Source organism: Lepus europaeus, chromosome 18 (assembly GCF_033115175.1).
Source record: "Lepus europaeus isolate LE1 chromosome 18, mLepTim1.pri, whole genome shotgun sequence".
In the NCBI taxonomy this organism is placed as follows: domain Eukaryota; kingdom Metazoa; phylum Chordata; class Mammalia; order Lagomorpha; family Leporidae; genus Lepus; species Lepus europaeus.
Window position 1 is genome coordinate 20,633,658 of NC_084844.1, and position 26,501 is coordinate 20,660,158.

At 52.7% G+C, this 26,501-nt stretch overlaps 2 protein-coding genes across 5 annotated transcripts in view; one reads left to right on the plus strand and one right to left on the minus strand.

Annotated features, from left to right (window-relative positions):
- Window positions 1-479: 479 nt before the first annotated feature.
- On the minus strand, window positions 480-5,936 carry NKIRAS2 (NFKB inhibitor interacting Ras like 2). Of its 3 annotated transcripts, none has more exons than XM_062216811.1 (4): window positions 5,678-5,748; window positions 3,622-3,747; window positions 3,098-3,339; window positions 480-2,621 (listed from the first exon to the last, which is right to left on the minus strand). In XM_062216811.1, the coding sequence occupies exons 2-4, from the start codon at window positions 3,713-3,715 to the stop codon at window positions 2,382-2,384; spliced, it is 576 nt and encodes a 191-aa protein (XP_062072795.1). In that variant the 5' UTR covers window positions 3,716-3,747; window positions 5,678-5,748; the 3' UTR covers window positions 480-2,381. The 3 variants fall into 3 exon arrangements, with proteins under 3 accessions (XP_062072795.1, XP_062072793.1, XP_062072794.1); XM_062216809.1 differs by lacking the exon at window positions 5,678-5,748 and adding an exon at window positions 3,912-4,805; XM_062216810.1 differs by lacking the exon at window positions 5,678-5,748 and adding an exon at window positions 5,853-5,936 and having other exon boundaries at window positions 481-2,621.
- Window positions 5,937-6,368: 432 nt separating this feature from the next.
- DNAJC7 (DnaJ heat shock protein family (Hsp40) member C7) overlaps window positions 6,369-26,501 on the plus strand; it is a 35,014-nt gene continuing 14,881 nt past the window's right edge. The window contains exons 1-5 of one of the 2 annotated variants that reach the window (XM_062215411.1): window positions 6,369-6,495; window positions 23,443-23,531; window positions 23,851-23,975; window positions 25,218-25,331; window positions 25,950-26,024. In XM_062215411.1, the coding sequence (XP_062071395.1) occupies window positions 23,853-23,975; window positions 25,218-25,331; window positions 25,950-26,024 (312 nt within the window). In that variant the 5' untranslated portion in view covers window positions 6,369-6,495; window positions 23,443-23,531; window positions 23,851-23,852. Of the gene's footprint in view, window positions 6,496-8,419; window positions 8,564-23,442; window positions 23,532-23,850; window positions 23,976-25,217; window positions 25,332-25,949; window positions 26,025-26,501 lie in introns of those variants that run through there. The other variant, XM_062215410.1, reaches the window with a different exon arrangement.

Here is a 26,501-nt window from a genome sequence, read left to right on the forward strand (position 1 = left end):
TAACCCCAAAGATCTATGCAAAACTCCCAGTCCTAGCCAAGTGGTGCTGTTGTTCCCCGTAACTGAAGCCCATGCCATGGCCAGCCTCTAGGCGCCAGCATCTGTTAAGCACAGGCACAAGTCTGTGACCTCTGTGCCCGGGCCTCGCTGGCATTCTCTGCAGGATCACTGGACACAGGGGATGGGGCCTCCAGCTGGAGTGGATTCCAAGCTGTCAGGAGAGGGTTGGGCAGAGGGCTGAGAAAGGGGGATCTTGCAATGCGCACGTGGGGGGGGAGTAGAGCCAAGAGGGCTGAGGAGCTGGGCTGAAAGCTTTGGGGAGCTCATCTGCTCTGGTGGGGTGGGGTAGGGTTAGGATACAGGTAGGTGAGGGAGATGTTCTGGCTGGGCCCAGTTGCGTTTTTTTGTTTTGTTTTGTTTTTTTGTTTTTTTTTTTTAAGATTTATTTATTTGAAAGGCACAGAGTTAGGGAGCTAAAGAGAGAAAGAGACAGAGACCTTCCAACCACTGGTTCACTCCCCAAATGGCCACAAAGGCCAGGGCTGCACCAGGAGCCCAGCACTTCATCTGGATCTCTCACATAGATGGCAGGGGCTCAAGGACTTGGGCCACCTTCTGTTGCTTTTCCAGGGGCATTAACAGGGAGCTGGATCAGAAGTGGAGCAGCAGACTTGAACCGTTGCCCATGTAGGAGGCCAGGGTGGCAGGCGGCGGGTCAAGCTTAACTTAACCCACTGTACCTCAACCACAGCCCCCTGGGTCCAGTTTTAATGGAGGAAGTGGTCCATCCCTCAGAAGCTCCCCCTCTGCAGTCTTCCAAGTCCTCTCCAGTCCCTCAGGCTAAGGACCCTGCTAACACCAGACCCCCAGAGCAAGCGTGTGCCCCTACAGCTCACACCTCAAACGTCCCCAGCACTCGACCCAGCTTCCCTGCTCCCAGCCAGCCCAGTCACGTAGTGTTGGGGTTCAGCCTGACGCACGCTCCCGAGAGCACTCCTAGGCTGTCAGTGTCCTAGGCTCTAGGCCCAAACCCTGCCCTCTCAGCCCACACAGTGTCCGCCCGCGTCTTTTGTGCAAGGACATTTCCAATGGGAGGAGAAAGAGGGGAGGGAGGAACCCTTTTTGATAACAGCAGTTGTGGTTTTATTGTGTCCAGTGCATCAATAAACGAACTGTAAGCCCAGCCTGTGGACGCCCCGCCCCTCCTCGCCCTGCGCCGGCACCTGTTCCTGCTCACCTCCTCCGGCCTGGAGGCTGCTGGGCTGCAACGTCTCCCGGGTGGGCAGGTGTGCACGGTAGAAGCACGGAGCTGAGGGGTCACGGCCCACTTGGTGGCGTGTGTGACACCATCCGAGCCCGGCCACTCCAGAGAAGCGGCTGCTGGTTGGCCCTGTCCTGTTCAGGGGTGTGAGGTAAGGCGGGCAAGAGGAGCACCTTCTCCAGCCTTCAGCACGGCCGCAGGCATATAAATACAGGTAACTTAAATAGAAGTTCGCTCTTGGCTGAAAACCACCCCAGGGAGGGGACGAGGCCAGCCCGGTGGGGGAGAGGCGGCCTCTCTGGCAGCGGAGTACACTCCTGCCCCCTGGTGGCCGGAGGGAGTGATGGGCCCCAGCCTCCAGGGCTGGCAGGCTTAGCACCTTCAGGAGGAAGCAAGGGGAGCAGTCCCAGGAGGCCAGAGGCCCCGGCTTTAGAAGAGGAGTGAGGAGACGGGCAACTCCCGTCACCTTCCGCTGGGACAACAGGCCCAGAGAGGGGACGGGCCTTGCTGGGCCACAGGGCAGCTCGTGACTCAGCCCAGCGGTCACTCCACTCCACTCCACCCAGTGAGGCCCATCTGTTGCCTGAGCAGGAAGGGGAAGTGAAACACTGGGGTGGGGAGTTCGGACAGAGAATCGCCCTTGGCTTCTTCCAGGCAAAGAAAGGCCAGGGGAAAGGTCAGGGTGAGGGATGTGGAGACACCCCTAACTCCAGCACACACGTGCGCATGCACACACATGCACACACGCACACGCGCGCACATGCACACACACACGCAGCACCCAGCCAGCATCTAAGTGCGTGGATCACAGGCAGGACGCTCGGCAGCGTAGTAGGAACCAGAGCCTGCACGGGGCCCTTGTTCACGGCAGCTTTGCTTCCTGTCCGGGGCAGACGGGAGGACACTGACCCACAACTGCCCCCAGGACAGAAGAGCCCACATGGTGACGGCCACGAGGGGAAGTGCAGAGGGGGAGGGGCACTAACCAAGACCAGAGGCAGTGACGCCGCTGCCTGGCCGAGGGCAGAGCGCCCCCTGCTGACCGGCAAGGCCGGCTTGCTGCCCACCCCACGCTGCGAGTCCCAGGAGCTGGATGGGGTGGGGGTGGGGGGGCAGCTCTTCAGCCGTCCAAGGAGCCGCTGCCCTTGTTCTTGCGGCTGAGGGGGAAGGCAGACTTGCTCTGGGGCTGGGTCATCTTGCTGGCCAAGTAGACGAAGGGCTCGAGGAGGGAGCGGCGGTCGGCCACAGACACCTCCCACAGCTTGACCTTCTCCGACTTGGCCCAGTGCTGAGCCACGTCTGGGTCCACGCGCCGCTGCTCCTGGAGGTCACACTTGTTGCCCAGGACCACGATGGTGACCTGGGGAGACGGACAGGGCAGAGGCCTGTGAGTACACCATGGGCCTCGGGGACGGGTATGGGGACTGTTGTCTGTGGCCGAACAACAGGTGAGGAAGCACCCTGGAGGCCTGCAGCGTGGAGGGGGATTTGAGAGCACAGAAGGGCCTTCACGGCTAAGAGCCCGGAACCTTATAGCACAGCCTGGCGGTGGCTTCACACCCCCAGGGTCAGAGGTCCCTCACTGAGAAGGAGCCTCCTGGTTTGAGCTGTGTTGACATCTGGCTGCCATGGGAGGTAACGGCACCTTGCAGAGGCCTCTAGCCCTGCTGCAGCTCACGCACCCCCAGCAACTATGTGAAGAACAGAGCCGAGCTAGGCCTGCTGAGCCAGCCCAGCCCGCACCGGGAACCCGGCCCACGCTGAGCCAGCCCAGCCCGCACCTGGAACCCAGCCCACGCCGAGCCAGCCCAGCCCGGGGGGACCCAGCCCACACACCTCCTTCTTGTCCTTGGACTTGTCGATCTCCTTCTTGAGCAGCTCCACCCGCTGGAAGGACTCGCGGCTGTCCGTGCTGTAGACCAGGACGTAGCCGTCCGTGCAGGAGAAGCAGTGCCGGGGCAGCTCGGCCCCGTCTCGGAGCCCCCGCGTGTCGTAGAAGCGCACCTGCTCCCGCACGCCCCGGTCCGTCTCAATGGAACCCACATAGATGTCTTCCTGCGTCTCGATCATCTCAGAGCCTGGGACAGAATGAGAGGACGTGCTGGAGGTGGGAGGGGGGCGGGCCGCGGCCAGGGAACGGAGAGCTGGCAGGGCTGGGTGGTCTCGGGGAATGGGCAGTCACGCCAAGGCGCGCCGAGGGAGCCCTTCCTCCCTAGCTGTTCCGTGTTGTTGGGCTGGGGGTGATGCTGGTTTTACTGTGCAAGGTATAAAAACTGCTCTGAGCCTTCGCGTGCTCTGCTCCCTGCTCCTTATTCTCCGGCATCTTCCACCACACCCACGTCTCTGCCAACGCCACTCACCCACCACGTGGTTCCCATACAGCAGCTGCTCCAGGATGGAGGTCTTGCCCACAGACGCCTGCCCGCACACGACCACCTTGCAGCTCTTGCCCATGCTCGGCCTTCAGTCCTGTGATTCGCAGAACCCTGGGCAAAGTGAGGGAAGGGAAGTTCAGAACCCAGGGCAGACCTCCCATGTCTGGGAGTCGGAGCCGCACAGTGTGTACTGACGTACCAACCCCACCGCAGCCAGGGCCCGGCGCACTGACACACCATCCCCACCGCAGCCAGGGCCGGGCGCACTGACGCACCTGTGTGCACTACTAGCCAGGAAGCGGCATAGATGCCTGTTATTCTCGGTGCATAACCGGCATCAGGCCAGAGCAGGTGCTCAGCAACCATGGCCACAAAGGGAGAAGAGAGTCACTGGTCAGGGGCAGCACAGGCAGGGGAGAGGACCGGCCCTGACGGAACTCTGCCCAGCTTCCTGTCTGCCAGGGACCTGGGGAGGAACAGGCCGCAGCACCTGCTCCTTGGGCAGTGAGCAAACACAGAAGGTGACTGGCCTTCCTGCATGACGCACGTGGACAACACTCAATCCCCTCTAACCTCCAGGGAAGCCCATGGCCAGGATGAGGCGCATCAAACAAGACACGGAGCCGGGAGGCGCAGGCATTTAGCACAGTCATTAAGACACTACTTGGGGGTGTCTTGTGCTACAGCGGGATAGGCCACTGCCTGCAAAGCCAGCATCCTACATGAGCCCCAGTTCAAATCCCAGCTGCTCCACTGCCCCCGAAGACAAGTGCCAGGGCCCCTGCTGCCCACATGGGAGACCTGGATGGCATCTCAGGCTCCTGGCTTCATCCTGGCCCAGCTCCAGCCACTGCAGCCATCTGGGGAGTGAACCACTGGGTGGGAGACCTCTTTCAAGTAAATAAAAATTTTTTTAAAAATTTATTTTATGGCCAGTGCCGCAGCTCAGTAGGCTAATTCTTCATCTGCGGCACTGACACACCGGGTTCTAGTCTCGGTCGGGGAGCCAGATTCTGTCCCGGTTGCTCCTCTTCCAGTCCAGCTCTGTGCTGTGGCCCAGGAAGGCAGTGGAGGATGGCCCAAGTGCTTGGGCTCTGTACCCACATGGGACACCAGGAGAAGCACCTGGCTCCTGGCTTTGGATCAACGTGGTGCATTGGCCGCAGCGCGCCGACCGCAGCGGCCACTGGTGGGGGGGTGAACCAACAGTAAAGGAAGACCTTTCTCTCTGTCCCTCTCTCCCACTGTCCACTCTGCCTGTCAAAAAAAAAAAATTATTTTATTTATTTGAAAGAGTTAGAAAGAGAGGTAGAGCCAGAGAGAGGTCTTCCATCCTCTGGTTCACTACCAAATGTCCACAATAGCCAGGGCTGAGCTAATCCAAAGCCAGAAGCCAGGAACTTCTTCTGGGTCCCCCACACGGGTGCAGGGGCCCAAGCTCTTGGGCCATCCTCCACTGCTTTCCCAGGCCATAGCAGAGAGCTGGATCGGAGGAGGAGCAGCTGGGACTTGAACCCACGCCCATATGAAACGCCTGCACCAGGGCTCTAACCCACTGCGCCAGTACTAGCCCCCTCAAATAAATAAAAATCTTATATTCTAGCTTCCTGCTAACGCACACGGTGGGAGGCAGGTGATGGCTGAGGTACTCGCGTCCCTGCCACCCACATGGGAGACCTGGATGGAGTCCCAGGCTCCTGTGGGCATTTGGGGAGATCTCTGTTGAGTCTCCCTACCTTTCAAATAAATAACACATAATTTTAAAAACAGACATAAGACTGAAGCAATCTACGGAGAAAAGGCTTCGGGAAGGAGATTCACTGTGCTGCCCTGGACTGACCGACCCAAAGGGAAGGCCCGGACCTAGAGGCCCCAGGAGGACATGAGCTCTCGGCTCCCAAGATGCCCCAGCCCCCGACCCCCCAGAACAAAGATCACCCCCAGACAGGGTCTCAAACAGGAATCTCTGTAGGAGAAGCTCCTGATAAAGACCCCCTTCCCGGCAGATCTCCCTAGGAGGGAGGCCAGCACAGGCACACACCTGCCACCAAGAGCGCCGCGGGGCGGAGGCCGACCCCGGCGCCGGCCGACCCCGCCTCCCAGCCCCGTCCCTCCCGGGCCCCCCGCCCCCGCGCGCAGTCCCCCGGCCGGGCCCCCGAGAGCGCCCAGCGCCCAGCGCAGGGGCGGGCAGCAGGGCCGCAGGCTCGCCCCTCTACCTCGGGGCAAGACGTCCGCTCCCTCGGGCCCCGCCCCCGCAGCTTCCGCCCGGCGAGACGAGTTCCGGCGGCGGCGGACGGGCGGCGGCCCCACAGCGCCCCCGACAGGCCGGCGGGAGGATGGCGGCCAGCGCCGGGCCTGCTTCTGCGCCAGAGCCCAAGGTCCTGGGGCTTGTTGGACGCGGGCCGCCGTGTGGCATCTCTGAGGCCCACACGTTCTCGCTCTAAAGGCCGCCACAGCACAGCCAGCGCCCCGACCACTCCTTCGCGCGTCAGGAGTCTCCTGAGCCCCTGCGCTGGCCCACGTGCTGGACAGAGCCGACGCGTTTCGCTGTCCAGAGCTAGCCGTCTAGACAGGCAGAGGGCGGCATGGTGGGTCCTGTCGCAGAGGTCCACGGGGCGCAGCCAGAGGCCGTCCGGCTCGCAGGCGCCGGCCGGGAGGACTTCGCGGAGGAGGTCCCGCGCGTGGGGATCCTTGAGGGACCTGGCGGGAGAGGGTGTTGTGCGGCGTCGGAGCCACACCGGAGCCCGGACACTCCCTTAAGTACAGGTGCTTCAGCACTGATCGTGGGAAGACGCCAAGTCACCGCACGGACGCCTTAGCGGTTGGTGGAAGACTGAACTCAGCAGTGGGAAGCCTTTGGTAGGTTTTATGCCCCTGGACTGACATGGTCTGTTTTTTTTTCTGTTTCTAAGGAGGTCATTCTGGGAGCAGGTTTAGCCCAGTGGTGAAAAAAGCTAGCATCCCTTATCTGAGTGCCTGGGTTCGAGTCCTGGTCCCAGCTGCTGAGCCCTGCTTCCGGTGCAGACCCTGGGAGGCCGCAGTGATGACTCAAGTAATTAAGCTCCTGCCACCCACGTGGGAGACCCGGATTGAGTTCCTGGCTCCAGGCTTCAGCCACACCTGTTGTGGGCATTGGGTGTGAACCAGCGGATGGGGAGTTTGTCTCTCAAAAATAAATTTTAAAAAAATCCATGAGGATTTGTGAAACACCCAAGAAATACCCAGTAGATGGTTGGGTATCCAGGCCTGGACCCGGAACACTGGGGCAGTGATGACAGGAGTTGAGTCGTTAACTCAAAGCTGTGGGAACGACTGATTTGGCTCAGATACGGAGAACATAAAGTAGGAAGAGGGTCAAAGACAGGTGGGCTTCTTCTTTTTTTTTTAATTTGACAGAGTTGGTGAGAGAGACAGAGAGAAAGGTCTTCCTTCCGTTGGTTCATCCCCAAATGGCCGCCACGGCCGGTGCACTGCGCCAATCCGAGGCCAGGAGCCAGGTGCCACCTCCTGGTCTCCCATGCAGGTGCAGGGCCCAAGCACTTGGGCACTTGGGCCATCCTCCACTGCCCTCCCGGGCCACAGCAGAGAGGGGCAACTGGGACAGAACCGGCACCCCAACCTGGACTAGAACTCGGGGTGCCGGCACCGCAGGCGGAGGGAGGATTAGCCTAGTGAGCTGCGGCGCCGGACAGACAGGTGGGCTTCTGAACTGGACTGTGGACCGAGCCACCAGGGCAGGTGTCCCCAGCACTGCACAGCGCGGGCATTGAGGAACGAGCCACTGGATGGTTAGCTAGGTGGACGCCGCTCCCCTCCCAGCCCCAGGCCTATCCAGCCCCCTCAGCACTGCGGTGGGCAGGATACCGTGCCGAAAGGGACTGTGGCACTTGCTGGTTTCCTGGAGGGAGGGGACAGATCCGCCCTAAGTTCCTCTGCCTCTCTCTTAGATCCTCTGCGCCTTAAAGTATAACCTCAGAGAGCCCTCATTTAATGCAGCTCCAGCAATACTCGTATCCCTTGCTCTGCCGTCCCCAGCCCAGACTGCACTGGGCCGGACCGGCGTGCCGAGCAGCGTTTATGAGATGGGGGCATGAGGCCACGGAGACCCCACCCCGTGAGCGGCCTTATAAACTCCAGGGCAGGGTCCCGGGCGCCTCGCCATGCCAGCCTCCCTGGGCTTAATGCTGAGATGGCACTCCCAGGCGGCTGACTTGAAAGCGGCCTCATAAAAGGGGCAGCGTCATGAGGCTGATGAACCAGTTGGTGCTTGGAGATCCCGGGGGATGAAAGGCGCGGGGTGCAGACGCCCTGCGTTCCCGGGCTGGGTTGGGCAGGGCTTCCCGCGGCCGATGAAAGCTGAGCGGACCGGGCTCGAAGTGTCTCGCCTTTCCCGGGAGGAAGCGGTGGACACACTCCAAGAGTGGGAAGGCAGCAGTGGGAGTTCCTCCCTCCCAGAGTCTGGGTAACCCGGTCCCCACGCACCCCACTCTCTCTCGAGCCTCCCGGGAGACGCTCTAGGACTGCAGGTTGCTATGGCAACGAGGCTGTCGGACTACTGAGGCACGCCAAAGCCTAGAGAGACGACATCCTCCTGTAATCCCCCCTTCCTACAGACGGGTAAAGTGGCGCCCCCTACGCACAGGAACCGTCCCTGGGCCCCCGCCCCGGCGCGGAGACCACCGTGGACCTCCGGGAGCGGGAGGCCGCTCTGGCCCCAAGCGGAGCCTCTCGTTGGTAGACGGGCCCGAGGGAGCCCCTCTGGGCGCAGCGCAGCTGAGCTGCTCGATGCTCCGACCGGAAGTGCTCTTCACCGCCTGCCTCCCACCCGGCTCTCTGGTCCCGGCGGTAAGATGGCGGCTGCCGCGGAGTGCGATGTGGTAATGGCGGCGACCGAGCCAGAGCTGCTGGACGACGAGGAAGCGAAGAGGTAACCGGGTGGCGAGGTCACGGAGGGGGTGAGCCTCGGCCCTGTGGCTCACGGAAGCCTGTCCCTGCCGGGATGCAGCCCCCAGCTGTGGAGACAATGCCCCGCCCTCCGCGAGCCCCCCCTCCACCTGGGATCAAGTCCCGGTGGACCCCCCGAAGGGTGCTCTCGGGGTCGGCCTCCCCCCCACCGCTTCCGCCTGGCGGGGGAGCCGAGGCGCGGCCTGGATCCTCCACTTAGGGGAGATTAAAGCCCTGATTGTGGCGGCTGGGTCTCTGAGGGGCACCGCGTCGGTCTGAGGGGTGGGGGAGGCGGCGCGGCGTCGGTGACGACTCCCTTACCTCGCCCTCGCCCCCTGCCTTCTCGGGCCGGCCCGTGGGCATTGTCTGTCTGCACTTTGCATCTCCTCCCCCGCTTGCCCCCAGTAATTAGAGCCTCGTGAACACTGGGTCCCCGGCGGACGTGGGAGTGCGGGATTGAGCTGGTCGCCCCCTGGTTTCCTCAGAAGGCGGAGATGCTAGAGCCAGAAGGAAGACGGGGGGGCTTGTGTCCTGCGTCAGACCCCTCCTCCCCCACCCTTCCTGGCCGAGGTGCTTACTCCTCAAAGTTCGGCGGCAAGCAGGGGGCCGCTGCTTGGGCGCCGTTGGCATTGCTGGGCAGCCGCAGTGGCTGGCAGCTGCCAGTCCCGACTGGCCGAGGGAGCTGCTGAGTGAGTGGTTTTCCAGAACACTCGGGATCCCGGCCGCAGCTAAGGCAGCGTGCTGGAAGTGGGGTTGGGACACAGTTGTGGGCAGTCACACGTGTTCTGACCCTACAGCAGAGTCGACGAAAAAGGTTCTGGAAGCTCGGGGGCCTCTCCTCACCCGCTGCAGGTTCATCGGGTGCAGCCGGGCGGCCACCGCGCGCTCAGCCCCCTTTCACCACCCGCTTAATATCGTCGCAGCGGGCCGCCAGGTGCTTTGACGTGGTATGGGGTTGTTTGATGAGATCTGACATCAGGGTTCTGCGGTTTATTTCTGCCGTGCAGCAAGTGAGCAACGGAGGAGCTGCGAGTTCCCGGATCTCGCAGTGCTCAAACCCGAGAGCACTCCCCCGTCGTAGTCAGGTGTCTGACCTGCCGGAAGCCGAAGGGCCTGACAGCGTGCAGTGGCTTCCTGGGGTAGCAGAAAAGGCAGTGAACCTCAGTCCAAAATCTGAGTTTTCGTGGCGCTACCTGCTTTTCTGGTATTTAGCGATACAGACCCCTGCCAGCTCCCAAATGAACTGTAAGGAACTCCTTTACATGTACTTGGAAAGTTTAGTGGTTCTTTGTGTTGTAAATCGGAACTGTGGCCTCATCCTACGCAGGGTGAGCCTCTGGTGTTTGGAGTGTCCCTAACCTGGGTTTTGCTTTAAAGCCGGTCCTTTCCCTTTAAAAGAGCGCAGCCTTGGGAGCAGGCGTCTAGCCCGGCAGTTGAGACACCTGCAGCCCTTGTTGGAGTTGCCTGAGTGTGAGCCCAGCCCGACTCCAGCCCTCAGCTTCCGGCTAGTGCAGACCCTGGGAATCAGGTGGTGACGGTTCGGGGAAGGGAGTTCTGCCACCCACGGAGGAGACCTAGATTGAGCTCCTGGTTGCCTACCAGTCCCGGCATTTAGGGGAGTGAACGAGCTGATAGGACCTCTCTTCTCTGTGTCTTTATCTCCGCCTCTCAAGAAAAAAAAAAAAAAAAGAAAGAAAAAGAAAAATCACGGCCTTAGAACTTAGAGTATGACCCATTATAGAATTCTGGTAAAGCAAATTGAAGATTATACCTGTACAAAAGAGGTAAAACTGTAGCGTGGATGTGTTGTACAGCGTATGGGGTTTGGTAGCAGTATACCTAAATCAGTGTTGACATCTGTTAAGTGCCTTATTGCATGAATTTAAGATATCACTGATTGTAAAACGCCCAGCTATTTTATCTGCCACTAACAAAAATGCAACTGTAAACTATGAAAGAAATGCATTTTTACTAGATTTGTATGCTACATTTATTTCTATAGAGCTTTTAGATATGATAAAACATGTTTATTGTGTAGCACTTCCAAGCACAAATAAAAAGGAAAGGAAGTGAATTAAATAATTCAGTGGCTTTCTGCCACAAACAGCATCTGCAGAAGGGATTTTGTGGGGGCTGGTGCAGTGGCGCCGAGGGCTAACGCTCTGCCTGCAGTGCCGGCGTCCCATATGGGTGCTGGTTCAAGTCCTAGCTGCTTCCCTTCCAATCCAGCTCCCTGCTGATTGCCTTGGAAGGCAGTGGAGAATAGCCCAAGTCCTTGGGCCCCTGCACTCACGGGGAAGACCCAGAAGAAGCTCCTGGCTTCGGATGGGCCTGCCTCCTGCTGTTGGGGACATTTGGGGAGTGAACCAGCGGATGGGAGATCTCTCTCTGTCTCTCTTCCTCTGTAACTCTGTCTTCCAAATAAATTTAAATTTTTTTTTTTTTTTTTTTTTTTTTTTTTAAGAAGGGGTCTTGTGGTGTGAAAAAGCCTTGTCTCAGTTTCCCAGTGCTGGAGGTGGGGTGGAGGTTAGCTCTGCAGGGTCTGGGGTCACGGGCTTGGTGTTTCTCGTGGCCACAGCAGAGGCAGGCATGGGGACATCCCTCCCAGAGGCCTTTCCTTCTGGCTCGGTGAGAGTTATTTGACCAAGTTCCTGTCTGTCTTGTTGAGGCCTCCTAAGCAGTTCCCTTAGGGACACGAGAATCGATGGTCCTGAGTCCTTCCTTTCTCCCCTCTGGGCTCGAGCGCATCCTGCTGCTGCCGCTGCGTCCTCACGGCCCCGCAGAAGGCAGTAGAGGAGCTTCCAGCACACTGGGTGTCATTGTCGCCACGTTTTAGATGGCTGCTGTTTTGTTTCCTAGAGAGAAAAGAAATATATTTCAATTTTTTTGCCTGTTATTCTGACTGAAGTTTCATTTTCCCCGTAGGAGCTAAGAAATGAAAGTAAAAGTTAGTTGACACTGCAGAAGAGATCCGGGTTCTTACATGAAGATAGCTTCTGTTTGCCCGCCAGAAGGGCTAAAGCTACTTAGGAACCAGAGGGTGAAATGTAGGGGTTTTACATTTCAGCTCACTTCAGTCCTTCCATTCTCCTGGGAGGTCGCTGACCTTTCTCCACCGTGGGTAAATGCCTGTCTTGAACAGGGCTCTCTGGTCATATTTCTTGCACCAGGGAGCCATTTGATCACACATTGTAGAAAGGAGGGATTTCAAGTTAATCAGAGTAAACACTGCTGTGTCTCAGTGTATACCTGCTGTGACTGGACAGTGAGGTCTAAAAGAATCAAGGGACCAGGTGGGTTAAGCCGCTGCTTGGGACGCCTGTATCCTGTCTCAAGAGTCAGTTCGAGGCCCCGCTGCTCTGCACTTCCCATCCAGCTTCCTGCTGGCATGCCTGGGAGGCAGTGAATGATGACTCAAATGCTTGGATTTCTGCAGCCCAATATGGGAGACCCTTTGGGGTTCCTGGCTCTTTGATTTCAGCCTAGCCTAGCCCTGGCTGTTGCAGTCATTTGAGAGGTGAACCAGTGGAGGTAAGTAAGAGATCTTTGATTTATTTATTTGACAGGCACAGTTATGGGGCCAGTGGGAGGAGGGGGAGTATCTTCTCTGCTGGTTCACTCATCAAATGGCCGCAACAGCCAAGGCTGGGCCAGACGAAAACCGGGAGCCAGGAGCTGCTTCTGGGTCTCCCACATGGGTACAGGGGCCCAAGCACTTGGGACATCTTCTGTTGCTTTCCCAGGTGCATTGGCAGGGAGATGGATTGGAAGTGGAGCAGCTGAGACTCAAACTAATGCCTGGAATCGTAGGTGCTTTATCCACTGTGCCACAACATCAGGCTCCAGTAAGATATCTTCCTCTCTCTCTCTCTCTTTTTCTCTGTCACTCTGCCTTTCAAATAAATCTTTTTAAAAATTATTAGGGGCCAGCCCTATAGCATAGTGGGTAAAGCCGCCGCCTGCAGTGCCCGCATCCCATATGGGTGCCGGTTCAAGTCCCAACTGCTTCACTTCCTATCCAGCTCTCTGGTATGGCCTGGGAAAGCAGTAGAAGATGCACCCACATGAGAGACCCGGAAGAAGCTCCTGGCTTCAGATTGGCCCAGCTCTAATCGTTGTGGCCATCTGGGGAGGGAACCAGTGGGTGGAAGACCTCTCTCTCTCTCTTTCTCTTTCTCTTTTTCTCTTTCTCTTTCTCTCTCTCTCTGTCTCTGCCTCTGTCTCTGTCTCTGTAACTCTGACTTTCAAGTAAAATAAATAAATCTTTTAAAAAAGAGAGAAAGAAAATTCTTTATTTGAAAGGCAGAGTGACAGAGACACAGAGATCTTCTATTTGCTGGTTCACTCCCAAATGGCCACAGTGTTCAGTGCTAGGCCAGGCTGAAACTAGGAGCATGGAACTCCATCTGGATCTCTCATGTGGATGCAAGGGCCCTATGCTTGGGCCAATCATCAGCTGCTTTCCCAGGCACATCAGCAGGAGCTGGATTGGAAGTGGAGCAGCCAGGACTTGATCTGGTCTCCATATGGGCAAACGCTTAACCTACTGTGCCACAACACAGTAAAAAATCAGGGAGCCTTACCTGATGCTTCAGCTGGTCTTGGCCTTTCTGTATGTGTGAGGCACCCAGGCAAGAGCAGTTACTGTCCGGGCCCTTTCTCTTTTTTTTTTTTACAGGCAGTCAGACAGTAAGAGAGACAGAGAGAAAGGTCTTCCTTCCGTTGGTTCACCCCTAAATGGCCACTACGGCCAGCGCGCTGTGCGCCAATCCGAAGCCAGGAGCCAGATACCACCTCTTGGTCTCCCATGCAGGTACAGAGACCAAACACTTGGGCCATCCTCCACTGCCTTCCCGGCCACAGCAGAGAGCTGGACTGGAAGAGGAGCAATGGGGACAGAACCGGTGCCCCAACCTGGACTAGAACCCCAGGGTGCCGGTGCCACAGGTGGAGGATTAGCCTAATGAGCCACGGTGCCAGCCGGACCCTTTCTGAATACCTGAGTGTTGCCCACCTTTTACGGATTCAGATTTTGCCTTTGAATTCCCTGCCTGTGTTGCTGGGGAGAGCTGTACCCTGAATCTATCCCCAGGCGTGCGCACTACTTGCTGCTTGTTTACTGCAACTTCCTGGGGTGCTTGGTGGTTTGTGACCTTTCAGAACTGGAAAGCACGTGAGAATGCTTTTTCTCGCCCTCACCCTCACCCCCACCACTTCTTTTTTATTCTGTTTTAAATTCTTGGAAATGTGTTGCCCTCATCTTCCTCTTGAAGTTCCAGAGCAGAAAGCTGGACATTGCAGTAAGCCTGCAAACTGAATGAGAATTTGTCTTTTATCTTGAACCAAATCAGCCAGTGTTCATTTTCCTGTTGGTGAAGTGTGAGGTCAGAGGTAGGAGAAATGGCAGATGGGAAGATTGAGTCATAGTTAAAGAGGTCCAAACTTAAGAATACAGAAACCTGAATACTAACAAATTAATTGAACCCTGATACTAACAGGTGGCAAAATTGTTAAATAATCATAAGTGGAGCCAAGGTAGAGATAGAAGGTCTCCCTTCCTTATTGCTTTAGTTCAGATCCACATAGTAACCAGGGGCAGTTTTGAGAAAATGATGGGCCAGGTGAATGGCAGTTGCCCATGTCTAGTCCATTCCTAACGATCTGAACTCTGATTGGTCCATAGCCGAGCCTTGTTGTATGTTCCAGCCAATCGGGTCACTTTAGTCATTGAAGCTAGTATTTTAAAAGTTTTTAAAAGCTGAGTACTGGGCACTCGCCTTTGCTTTCTTCCTCTAGGACTTTAGAAGACTGGAGAACAATGGTCAGCGGCTGCCTAGGTGCCTTGTGTCGTGATGCAAAGTCCCTCTGCGAGCCCATTTCTCCCTTACTCCACTAATGTTTGATCCCCTTTCTCCAGTGCTGAGTGATGTGGAAGTTACTTAGAGGTCGTTCCAGGTATTCTTTTAAACTGAACTTCAGCAATACAAGCAGGCTGCAGTGTGTACTTGTGCCGTTAGGCTATTCATTGGAATGGAGTGATGGGTTTTTCCTTCCTCCACCAGATCATCTTGGCAGTTCCCTATGTTTTACCCCACTGTTGGCAGGGGTATGAGTGGTTGAGGCTTTTGAGAGTAGTAATAGGAGGAATGTACAAGGGTGCTTCAGAAAGTTCGTGGAAAATGGAATTAAAAAGATGAGTTTAAAATTTGGTACAAAAAAATTGGAAGTTCTTGTATAAGTTTTGTAATCTGTGTTTTCAGAGGCCGGTGTGCTACAGCGCGTCAGGCTGCTGTCTAGGACCCTGCATTCCTTTTCTGACGAGTGCCTGGTTTGAGTCCCAGCTACTCTGCTGCCGATCGAGCTTCCTGCTGATGTGCGTGAGAGGCAGCAGGTGACGGCCACGCCATCCACATGGGAGCCCCTGATGGAGTTCTGGCTCCTGGCTTCTGCCTAGCCTGGCTTGGCTATTGTAGACATTTGGGGAGTGAACCAATGGGTGGAAGGTATCTTTCTGTCTCTTTTCCTGTTTCTCCCTCTGCTACACTGCCTTTCAAAGAAAATCTAGGAAATACATATTTTCCATGAACTTTTTGAAGACCCCCCCATATGTGTAGATTTCAAATTTTGCACTAAAATAAATATATCTTTTGATTCCATTTTCCACAAGCTTTTTGAAGTACCCTCACATGAATTTCATGGTCTGATTCTGAAGCCTAGTATTCTAGTAGTTTTTTTTTTTTCCCCCAAGATTTATTTTATTTATTTGAAAGGCAGATTTACAGAGGGAGAGATAGAGATCTGCTCTCTGCTGGTTCACTCTGCAAATGTCCTCAACAGTTAAGGCTGGACCAGACCAAAGCCAGGAACTTATCCGGGTCTTCTATGTGGTTGCAGGAGCCCAAGCACTTGGTCCATCCTCCAGTGCTTCCCCAGGCACATTTGCAGGGAACTAGACTGGAAGTGGAGCAGCCAGGACTTGAACTGGGGCCCATGTGGCACACAGGCATCACAGGCAGCAGCTTTACCTGCTACACCACAACTCTGGCCCCTGAAGCCTAATATTCTGTTGGCACATGACTTATAGTTTGGGGAGGCCGGGTTGTCAGATAAAGTTTTAACTGTCTCTTCTGGTTTTTTGTTGTTGTTCGTTTTGGAAAGAGAGACAGAGATCTGCCATCTGCTGGTTCATTTCCCAAATGCCTGCAACAGCCAGGGCTCCCAATGGGTGGCAGGGACCCAAGTCCTTGAGCCATCACCTGCTGCCTTTCAGAGTGTGTGTGCACTATAGGAAGCTGGTTTGGAAGTGAGGAGCTGGGACTGGAAGCAGGCAGTCCCATGTGGGATGTGGGCATCGCAAGTGGAGTCTTCAGTGCTGCGGCAGACACCTGGCCCCATCTCTTCTGATCCTGATGCTACTTTTGAGGAGAGCGGGAGGGGCAAGGGGGACTCTGTCATCCTTGGAGTTTCTGTCCTGAGAATTCCTCCTCAGGCAGTTTGCTCTGAGATGGTTAGCTGCCTGTTACCAAGGAACCGAGAGAATTCTGAGAGCAAAATGCAGACTCCCCAATCTGGTTCCCCTCTTTTCCTTCCTGACCTCCCCCCTCCCCCTGCCCCCAGCCAAAATTACCACCAAACCAACCCGGGAAGCAACTTTTTCTTAATAGCAGTTCTTCAGTTCTAAAGTTTTGATGAGTGCTGGCATCCCCGTGGGGACAGTGGGAGAAGCCATAGAATGAGGACCAAGGATAAGAAAGTGGTGACTTTGGGAGGGTCTGTTGTGCAGACAAGCCTTTGACCGATGCTGAAAAGCCAGTGGTGTGGTCCTAAGCTTGGCTTGAGAGAAGTCGGTTCCTCAGGAGTAGCTCTCTGGTTGGTCTCCTTTCTCTGGAGGGCACATGAAGGGGAGGTAGATGACCGCTCTCGTGTGAAGAGCTAGCCTGAAGTTAAAGCTCAGAACTCGGGTAGCAGATTCTGTGCGATGCCCTGCCTGCGCCCCCATAAGCGAGTCCGCGCCACCTGGGCCGGCGTCCTTCCCTGCTGGAGCAGTAGGGGGTGCTGCTGCCTCGTGCAGACTTCTCTGGCTCCTCTTGGCGCGTTGTGGGCCCCTGAAGCTCTGCTGCTATTGCGGCTTCCCCCTCAGTGTCCAGAGGCCAGCTGGAACTGGTGTCTTTGTCTTCTACCCTCCCGCTTCTCGCTTCTCGGGGGAGGAAGAGTGGGAGGTTGTTTTAATTGGGCTTTAAAGTGAAAGTTGTCTTCTGTGGGGAATTTGTTCAAGAAAGCTGGGTAGGAGCCAGCATTGCGGTGCAGTGGGTTGGGCTAGCACTTGCGACACCCACATCCCTTGTCAGAGTGTGGCTTTGAGACCTGGCTGTTCTGCTTCTGATCCAGTTCCCTGCTAATACACCTGGGAAGGTAGCGGTGATGGTCCAGGTGCTTGGGCCTTGCTGCTCACATAGAAGACATGGATGGAGTTCTGGGCTCTTGGCTTCGGCCTGGCTCAGTGCCGCTGTTGTGACCACTTGGAGAGTGAACCAAGCAGATGGAGAGTGTGCCTGTCTTTCTCTGTCTCCTCCTCTCTGTAACTCTGCCTTTCAAATAAGTAAAATAAATCTTAAGAAAAGGGGGGGGGGGGACAGGTAGCTTTGGCAGGTAGCATTTGGATGGAACCCACCCTCTGTTTCCCTTGGATGGCTGTGAAGGGGCCTGTAAGCAACCAAGTGTTTGTGACACCGTCCATGTCATATGTGGCTTCCGCTCATCCATGGGAAACTTGAATTGACATTTTACTCCAGGTTAGTAGAAAAGATTTTTAAAAAGAAAAAGTGAATGACTTGCCCTTGGTAAGACGGGGTGGTAGTCAGGCGCTGGGCTCCTTTTACTTTTCTCTCTCGTGAAGGTCAGAGAGAATACGCCATGAAATGGGCACTGTGACATGCCACTGGGGACAAGAGGTCTCAGCCTGTGGGAAGGAGGAAGGAATTTCCACTCTGGGACTGGCCAGGAGCCCATAAATTCTGAAGGGCGGAGGACATTGCTAGATCAACAGGCAGCTGGTCAGTTTGCATAAGTGAAATGACACACAGCAGTCATAGAGTAAGGTGACTTTTTTTTTTGGACAGGCAGAGTTAGACAGTGAGAGAGACAGAGAGAAAGGTCTTCCTTCCGTTGGTTCACCCCCTACATGGCCGCTACGGCTGGCGCTCTGCGCCTATCCGAAGCCAGGAGCCGGGTACTTCCACCCAGTCTCCCATGCGGGTGCAGGGCCCAAGCACTTGGGCCATCCTCCACTGCCTTTCTGGGCCACAGCAGAGAGCTGGACAGGAAGAGGAGCAACCGGGACTAGAACCCGGGGTGCCAGCGCCACAGACGGAGGATTTAGCCAAGTGAGCCACGGCGCCGGCCGAGTAAGGTGACATTTTGAAAGTAGCAACCACAGTGGGGACACTTGAGGATATTTGACTCATTGCCAGTGTGAAGTATTATTTTAAAAGTCTAAAGGTGGGGAGAGGAGAAGTATCTTTTTTTCTAAGGTTGTTCCTGCTAATGAAACACTCAAATCAAGGGCCCCTAAATATTCCTTTATTGTTTTGTTTTTAGTTGCAATTTTAGAAAAGCTTTTATTTCCAAGAATAGCAGAATAAATCAAAATGAAAAAACAAAACCAAATTCACTTCACTCAAACTGCTGCAAGCCATGGCTTGCAGGCTGTTACTAATGCTGTTGAAGGACATTTTAGAAACTTACCACCTAAGGGATCCTGTGTTAGAGGCTGGCTAAAGTTTCTGAATACTTTAATTGCTCTAAAGTTAGACTAATGGGCCTAAGGCAGAAATCTTGCTTCAGTGTTCAACTTGGAAGTATTTAGAGAGAAAATGGAAATTTTTATAGGGCATCTAATTTAGGGGCATGTTGCAATGTCAACGAGGGTGTGTTAACTTCTTTTTTAAGATGAGCTGTAGATGTGCACAGTTGGCTGATGATCATAAATCTAAATTGTCTGATTTGCTCACATAGTGCCGAGCCCTTGCTAAGACCTGTGTGCTACCCAGTGATCCCTTGGCAGTTTATTGGAGCAATTAGCATCAGCAATGAATGAACGCTGAGTTGGGAGAGAGATAAGTAACTACCTAATGAGAGGACATTGAGGTTTTAGCACAGAGGAGCAGGTTTTCAAAACTGTAGGTTCCTAATTGATGAGGTCGTCTCTGAATGTGCTCTGGAGTACATTCAAAAAAGCAAAACAGACCAAGAGTGGGATCCACGAATATGAGCGGGAGGGCAGGTGCTGCTGTGAGAGACACTCCCCACGGACATCCAGCAAGGATAGTGGGGGCAGCTGTTTTCACAAGTATTCATCTGTAAATTAAAGTAAAAGGACCAGATTGTTGGAAGTAGAATCATTCTCCTTTGAGTAATCAGAGCTGTGAAGTTTATACTGCTTAAAGGTTGGCCCAAGGATTGGATGGGAAACAGGATGAGTAAGTTTTAATCTGAAAACTTGGACACACACAGGAGTTAGTGGTAAAGAGTTGGGACTCTTTTTTTTTATTATTATTATTTTATTTTTATTTTTTGACAGGCACAGTGGACAGTGAGAGAGAGAGAGAAAGGTCTTCCTTTGCTGTTGGTACACCCTCCAATGGCCACCGCAGCCGGCGTGCTGCGCTGATCCGAAGGCAGGAGCCAGGGGCTTATCTTGGTTTCCCATGGGGTGCAGGGCCCAAGCACTTAGGCCATCCTCCTCTGCACTCCCGGGCCATAGCGGAGAGCTGGCCTGGAAGAGGGGCAACTGGGACAGAATCCGGTGCCGCTAGGCGGAGGATTAGCCTGTTGAGCCATGGCGCCGGCCGAGTTGGACTCTTAAGAGTTAGGAAGCCTGTGTGCCCATTCGGGGTGCCTCACTGGCTCTTTTTCTGTTAGAGGACAGGTGACATTGTCACCATCCCCACCTCAGGCCATTTGAACATTTTCCATGGAAACACTTTTAAAATCTGAGAAAGTACTTGAGCTATGTTGTGATTTTTTTTTTTTTTTTTTAAGATTTATTTTATTTATTTGAAAGACAGAGATAGGTAGAGACAGAGAGAGAGGTCTTCCATTTGCTGGTTCACTCCCCAGATGGCTGCAACGGCTGGAGCTGCGCCAAGCTGAAGCCAGGAGCTTCTTCCGGGTCTCCCATGAAGGTGCAGGGGCCCAAGGACTTGGGCCATCTTCTACTGCTATCCCAGGCCATTGCAGAGAGCTGGCTCAGAAGAGGAACAGTGGGATTAGAACCATCGCCCGTATGGAATGCCGGCGCTTCAGGCCAGGGCTTTAACCCGCTGCGCCACAGTGCCGGCCCCTAAATAGCCACAGAAAATAACCTGTAGCTTAATTTAGTCTCTTGGGAATCCTTGCCCATGTTTGAAAACTGGTCCGGGTGAACCCACCTGATCCTAATGCGTGTGTCTCAGTACCAAGGTGCTTTGGTGAGTATGTATTGTAACCTCATGTGGTTACCAAATGAGTTGGCCCTAGCAGTAAGTGGAACCGCAGGTGCTACTTCCAGATTGTCCTCAGTTCCAGCGTTAACAAGCTGTTCTCCTTCTCTTCAGCCCCATGCTTTTGACAGCTCATCCTCAGTCCCTTTGCTGTAAGGGCCATTTAAACAAGCTTCAGCCTTTTCTCACTCCCAGGGGAGGACTTGAATGGGTTTAACCCTGGTATTGTCCGTGATGACAGCCTTGTTCAGTTCTTGCTGCTGCCATGCTGGATTCCAAAGATCCAGTCTTCCCTGGACTGGTCTCGCAGGGTCAGGTGTGTTGGTTAAAGCTTGTTGTGTGTCTGATGGGGAGGTTCTAAATGGAGAGACCCCACCTAGGGCATTGGATCTGGAGGGAAAGAGCATTTAGGCGAAAAGTACTAAGTGCCCATTGTTTAGGCAGCTGTTCCATCAGCCATGTTTCCATGAAAATAAGTCCTTTTCATGAGACAGTTGTGTGGGAATAGCTAATTCTGGCCTGATGCTGTGCAGTGTGGGGTTAAAAGCATAGTAGCTTGTCACAACACAATTCTTGTTCTTTTTACTGTGGGCTGACTCTACATTACTTGCTTTGTTTGCTCTAGAATGGAATCTACTCACCATTTACTAAAATGAAATGCATTTCTTGGGGGAGGCAAAGTCCATTTCACTAGGTCTTTTTTTTTTTTTTAAGATTTATTTATTATTTGAAAGAGTTACACAGAGAAGGAGAGGCAGAGAGAGAGAGGTCTTCCGTCTGCTGGTTCACTTCCCAAATGGCTGTAACGGCTGGATTTGCATCAATCTGAAGCCAGGAGCTTCTTCTGGGTCTCCCACATGGATGCAGGGGCCCAAGAACTTGGGCCATCTTATACTGCTTTCTCAAACCATAGCAGAGAGCTGGATTGGAAATGGAGCAGCCGGGACTTGAACGGGTGCCCACATGGGATGCCGGCAATGCAGGCAGCAGCTTTACCCACTATACCACATCGCCGGCCCCTCTTCATAGCAGTTTGACTTCTGAAATCCAGTTCTGGGGAAACCCATCTGTTGGCACGTCTGCTCTTACAGAATAGATTGCCCATGGTTTACATAGTAGGTTGCTGAATTTAGAGTTAACAGGATGCTATACGCATTGTAGAAAGATTTCAGCTAGTCCTTTGTGTCTTATGGGGGACCCTTCCTGCAGACTTATAATTGCAGACGACTTCATTTCAGCCTGCGACAGCTGGTGTAATAAAATGACATGAGCAGATTTACGTCCATCACAGTTCACGCTGATAGCATTCATGGGTCGCTCCCGTTTTCCTTCTTGTTTCTTCCAGCAGACCTTTCAAGGCAATAGGGCTTGCCAGGACAGTGATGGAGGATGGAAAGCAGGAGTCAGCTTTGCCGATGTGTAGTGTGAAACACATGAGTGCGTGAATCATGACGCTGGTGCCTGTTGAATAAACTGTAAGCTCCCCTGCCATCACCAGTGTTAGGTGTTAGGACTTCACCACTTCAGGCAACTGTGGACTGGCTTCTTTTGTGTGACTCTTACTTAACAGAAGTGCTCAGGTGTTAGTTATATTGCAGTAGTGATTTCTGTGAAGAATTACCTGTTGCATTCAAGCTGGGCAAGAGAATGATTTTGGTGTACTCAATAGAGGTTACTAGTTGTTTTATTATTTTTATTTATTTATTTATTTATTTATTTATTTATTTATTTATTTATTTATTTGAAAGGCAGAGTTACAAAGAGAGAAGGGGAGAGACAGACAGAGAGAGAGAGAGAGAGAGATCTTCCATCTGCTGATTCATTCCCCAAATGGCCACAACAGCAAGAGCTGGGCCAATTTAAAGCCAGGAGCTTCCTCCAGGTTTCCCATGTGGTGCAGGGGTCCAAGCACTTGGGCCATCCTCCGCTGCTTTCCTATGCTCATCAGCAGGGAGCTGGATGGGAAGTGGAGCAGTCGGGATTCGAATCAGCACCTATATAGAATGCGAGTACTGCAGGCAGCAGCTTTACATGCTACGCCACAGTGCCCACCCCAGTTGTCTTTTAAAACACTGTTGGTCAAGTGATTTTTTTTTTTAAGATTTACTTATTTATTTCAGAGGCAGAGTTACAGATAAAGAGAGGGAGAGACAGAGCAAGTTCTTCCACCCACTGGTTCACTCCCCAAATGGCCACAACAGCCAGAGCTGGGCCAATCCGAAGCCAGGAGCCTCCTGCGGATTTCTGGGGCCCAAGCACTTGCGCCATCTTCCACTGCTTTCCCAGGCCATAGCAGAGAGCTGGATCAGAAGAGGGGCAGCCAGGAGTTGAACTGGCACCCATATGGGATGCCAGCGCTGCAGGTGGGGGCCTAGCCCACTACATAGCACTAGCCCCTGGTCACGTGATTTGATTCTACTTATTTGGTTAGAAATACATTTCCCAGTTATATAACAGTGTTCCTTTAGGAAAGCACAATTAGTGTAATGACACAGTTTCAAAAAATAGATCCTTGGGATAGAGAAAAAAAAAAATCTAATGTAACCTACTTGCTGAATATATAAGGCACTGAAAGGATGGTGACGCATATTTAGTTAGGCCAGATACTATTTGTAAATTGATTTGAGAAGCAATCAAAGAGAAAGGTAGACAGCTAGCTCCCATTTGGTGGTTCACTCCCCAGATGCCTGGTAAAGAGGCAGTGGCTACCCACATAGATGTGAGAGGCAGTGACTACTTCTGTGGCATGGCAACTGGCAGCCTGTACTTCCTACACCCCTGTCATCCGAGTTCTTAGTCTCTGCTATCACCCAACTCTGTCTACCACCCTAAACACTCATGGACGGCGCTTTTAACCCTGCCACCTGCTCTTCCTGTGCTTGTTCTTCCCGTGACAAATGCATGAATCACTTTCAGGAAACTGGGTCATTAAAACTTAAGGATGTGATCATTTCACATCAAGAAATCAGTTGCCCCTAAAAGGAATTACCTATAACTGATGCTTCTGTAAGTTGGCAATAGAAGCAGCAGTTGTGACACAGAAGGAAATAGATTAAACAGTTGGGCTGGTCTCTGGATTTAGGGAGTGTGTAAATGTGCCTGTCCTGAGGGAGAACAACTGCAAACATGAATGCAGAGGCCAGGCAGGCACCATGGAAGAGGTTCTCTTGGCTTGGTCTGCGTGTATCTGCATGACAAGAAATAGCAGCAGCAGAACTTGGATTCTTGTTAGCACTTCCTTGTGATCTCAGCCTGTTGAACAAATGTGACAATTCTTCAGGTGTCTGTTGTCGCCAGCTCCCAGCTCCATGGCTGGGGGCTCCCGTGAGGTGGCAGAGGTTTTCCCCTGAGTGTAATAACCTGATTTCTCTTTCTCTTTCAGAGAAGCAGAGTCTTTCAAGGAACAAGGAAATGCATACTATGCCAAGAAGGATTACAATGAAGCTTACAACTACTATACAAAAGCCATAGGTGAGAAGATACTGTCCAAAATAGCTAACAAATGCAGAATCATTTTAATGTCTCATTACATAACATGCAGTTAATTGAAAAGGTAAATAGGCTGCTCTTGCCCCCTAAAAGAGAATCCGTGTACTTGGAAGCTGTAACTTGTTATCTTTTAAAATTGGTTGCGCCGTTGGCTTCTGCATAGTGGAATTTTGGCTGTGGGCCTTGGAAGGATGTCCGCATCCTCTCCAGTTCCTTTGACTAGTTCTGGGGGAGACACCCCTAAGTTTTCGAAGCAGATCTGTGCTCAATTTTGATTGATATTCTTTTGCCTTTTCTACAGATATGTGTCCTAAAAATGCTAGCTATTATGGTAATCGAGCAGCCACACTGATGATGCTGGGGAGGTTCCGGGAAGCTCTTGGAGATGCGCAGCAGTCAGTGAGGTTGGATGACAGTTTCGTCCGGGTATGTGCTGGGGCTCCTTGAGGAAAGCTAACCTGATATATTTGAGTTTGTCTAGCCCAGGTTTCTTACTCATAGCACTGTTGACATTTCAGGCCACATCATTCTTTTTTTAAAGCTATTTGTTTGAGAGGCAGAGACAGACACCGAGTGAGAGCTCCCATTTGTTGATTCACTCCCAGATGCCAGTAAATGTGAGAGATTGCCGCCTCCTAGAGTGTGTGTTTTTTGTCTGTTTAATTTTTAATTATTTGAAACAGATACCAGCCGATTAATCCTCCACCTATTGGTTCACTCCCCAAATGCTTACAATAGCCATGACCCAGCCAGGCTGAAGTCAAGAACCAAGAACTCAGTCTTGGTCTTCCATGTGGGTGGCAGAAACCCAAGTACTTGAGCCATCACCTGCTTCCCAGGGTGTTTATTAGCAGGAAGGTAGAATTGGAAGCAGAGCCAAGACTTGAACCCAGGCGCTTTGATAAGGAATGTGAATATCCCAAATGGTATCTTTTTTAAGATTTTATTTATTTGAGAGGTAGAGTTACAGACAGAGAGAGGGAGAGACAGAGAGAAAGATCTTCTATCTGCTGCTTCACTCCCCAAATGGCCTCAATGGACAGAGCTGAGCCAGTCTGTAGCCAGGAGTCAGGGGCTTTCTCCAGGTCTCCCATACAAGTGCAGGGGCCCAAGCACTTGGGCCTTCTCCTGCTGTTTTCCCAGGCCATTAATGGGGAGCTGGACTGGAAGAGGAGCAACCAGAATATGAACCAGCACCCATATGGGATCCTGGCGCTGCAGGCAGCGGCTTAACCACAGCGCTGGCCCTTCAAACGATATCTTAGCTGCTGCACCAAAATGCCTGCCACAGGAAGCTGGAATCCGAGTAGGCTGGGACTTGAACCCACAATACTCTAATATGGCCTTTGGGCTTTTTCACCACCAGAGCAAACGCCCACCCTCCAGTACTTCTTTCTCGTAGGGCTCTCCTGTACATCATACAGTGTTACCAGCATCTTTGGCCCTAAACCACTAAGTGACAGTAGTGTATTCCCTCCCCAGATGAGACAGCCAAACTATCTCCTAACATTGTTCAGTGTCCCTGGAGGGCACAGCTCTCAGACTGGGAGTCACAGCTCTGGCTGTTTGCATCCCAGGTTGGTGTTGTGTGGATCTTTGTTGCTGCTGTTGATTTCTGTCTGCCTGGCCAGTCATGCTCCTTTTCTTCCCTCTTTGTGTTTCTTCCAGGGACATTTGCGAGAGGGCAAGTGTCACCTCTCCCTAGGGAATGCCATGGCAGCATGTCGCAGTTTCCAGAGAGCCCTAGAATTGGATCACAAAAACACTCAAGCACAGCAGGAGGTATGGATGTGACCCTGTTAATGTCACAAGTAGCAGCGCAAGCAGGATAGTGATGTAAGGTCAGAAGCAAGACCCATCCTGCCCTTGGCGTCAGCCACAGCTGTGGTGTTTTGGGCAGTTCTTGTCTCTCTGAGCCCCAGCCTCCTTGTACGTAAGATGGGTTTCAATATACATTGTTTTAAAAACCTGAAAATTGAAGTTTCTGAGATGGCTTGGGGAATAGGGTGCTTCAAGGAACTGATTAGATGAAGTTAAAACATTTTGAGTAAACTTAAATTCTGATTAGATTGGTAACAACTAAAACATTGTTTAGTTCCATCTCCATACTTATGTGTTTTAACCTGGATACATTTTAGTAAAAGTATCAAAACTTCCTTAGTCCCTGACGCTGTTTTGCCTTTATTGTATGTGTATTAAGGCATGGCTGTCGTGTTCCTGGGGTGAAATCTGGACCTCAGCTTTCTGAGGAATCCTCACTGCCTCCTCACCAGGTCACCTGTGAAGATCCGTAGTTCTGATTTACTTGAAAGGACTGATTCATCAAAGCTTTGTTGATTTTTGTGATTGTTGGAATCTACAGCATCATAAAACTTTCTCATATCTGATTTTCTGGTGCAGTTCAAAAATGCTAATGCAGTCATGGAATATGAGAAAATAGCAGAAATGGACTTTGAGAAGCGGGACTTTCGGAAGGTAAAGTACAACCAAAAGGAACACCTCACCTGCCCTTTCTCAGAGTTCTGTGTGTGTGAGTGCGTGAGTGTGTGTGTGGCTGTGCACTGCACGTGCTGGTAACTAAGAGGAATGCAATGCTACAGAAGATCGAGAATAGTAAATCATCACTTAAATTTGGCTTCTAAGTTTTTTTGTTCTTTCCTTAATTTTTTTTTCCTGAGGTACATATTTTCTTAATTACATTCGGCTTTATGGTAAAAAGCAAAATGAGTTTGTTACTTGAATTTGTTTTTGTTGATGTGACCTAGAAGTGCACTGGTTAATAAAGGAAAAACCAAATGGAATTAAATATTGGGTTTGGACAGTCCATTTTTATTTGAATGACAAGAGCTAACTTTAACTCCTGCGTTATGTGAACTCAAAGCTATAAATAAAATAGTGTATGCAACCTGTCATCACCTTTTTGATGTTAAGTTGTGCTTAGAAGTTAGACTG

Excerpts from the sequence above, each read along its gene's own strand:
- NKIRAS2 (XM_062216811.1), bottom strand. The coding sequence starts at position 3,715 with ATGGGCAAGAGCTGCAAGGTGGTCGTGTGCGGGCAGGCGTCTGTGGGC. Across the intron at positions 3,340-3,621 it reads GTATGGGAACCACGTGGTGG|GCTCTGAGATGATCGAGACG; the intron begins GTGAGTGGCGTT and ends ATTCTGTCCCAG. Across the intron at positions 2,622-3,097 it reads AGTCCAAGGACAAGAAGGAG|GTCACCATCGTGGTCCTGGG; the intron begins GTGTGTGGGCTG and ends CCGTCTCCCCAG.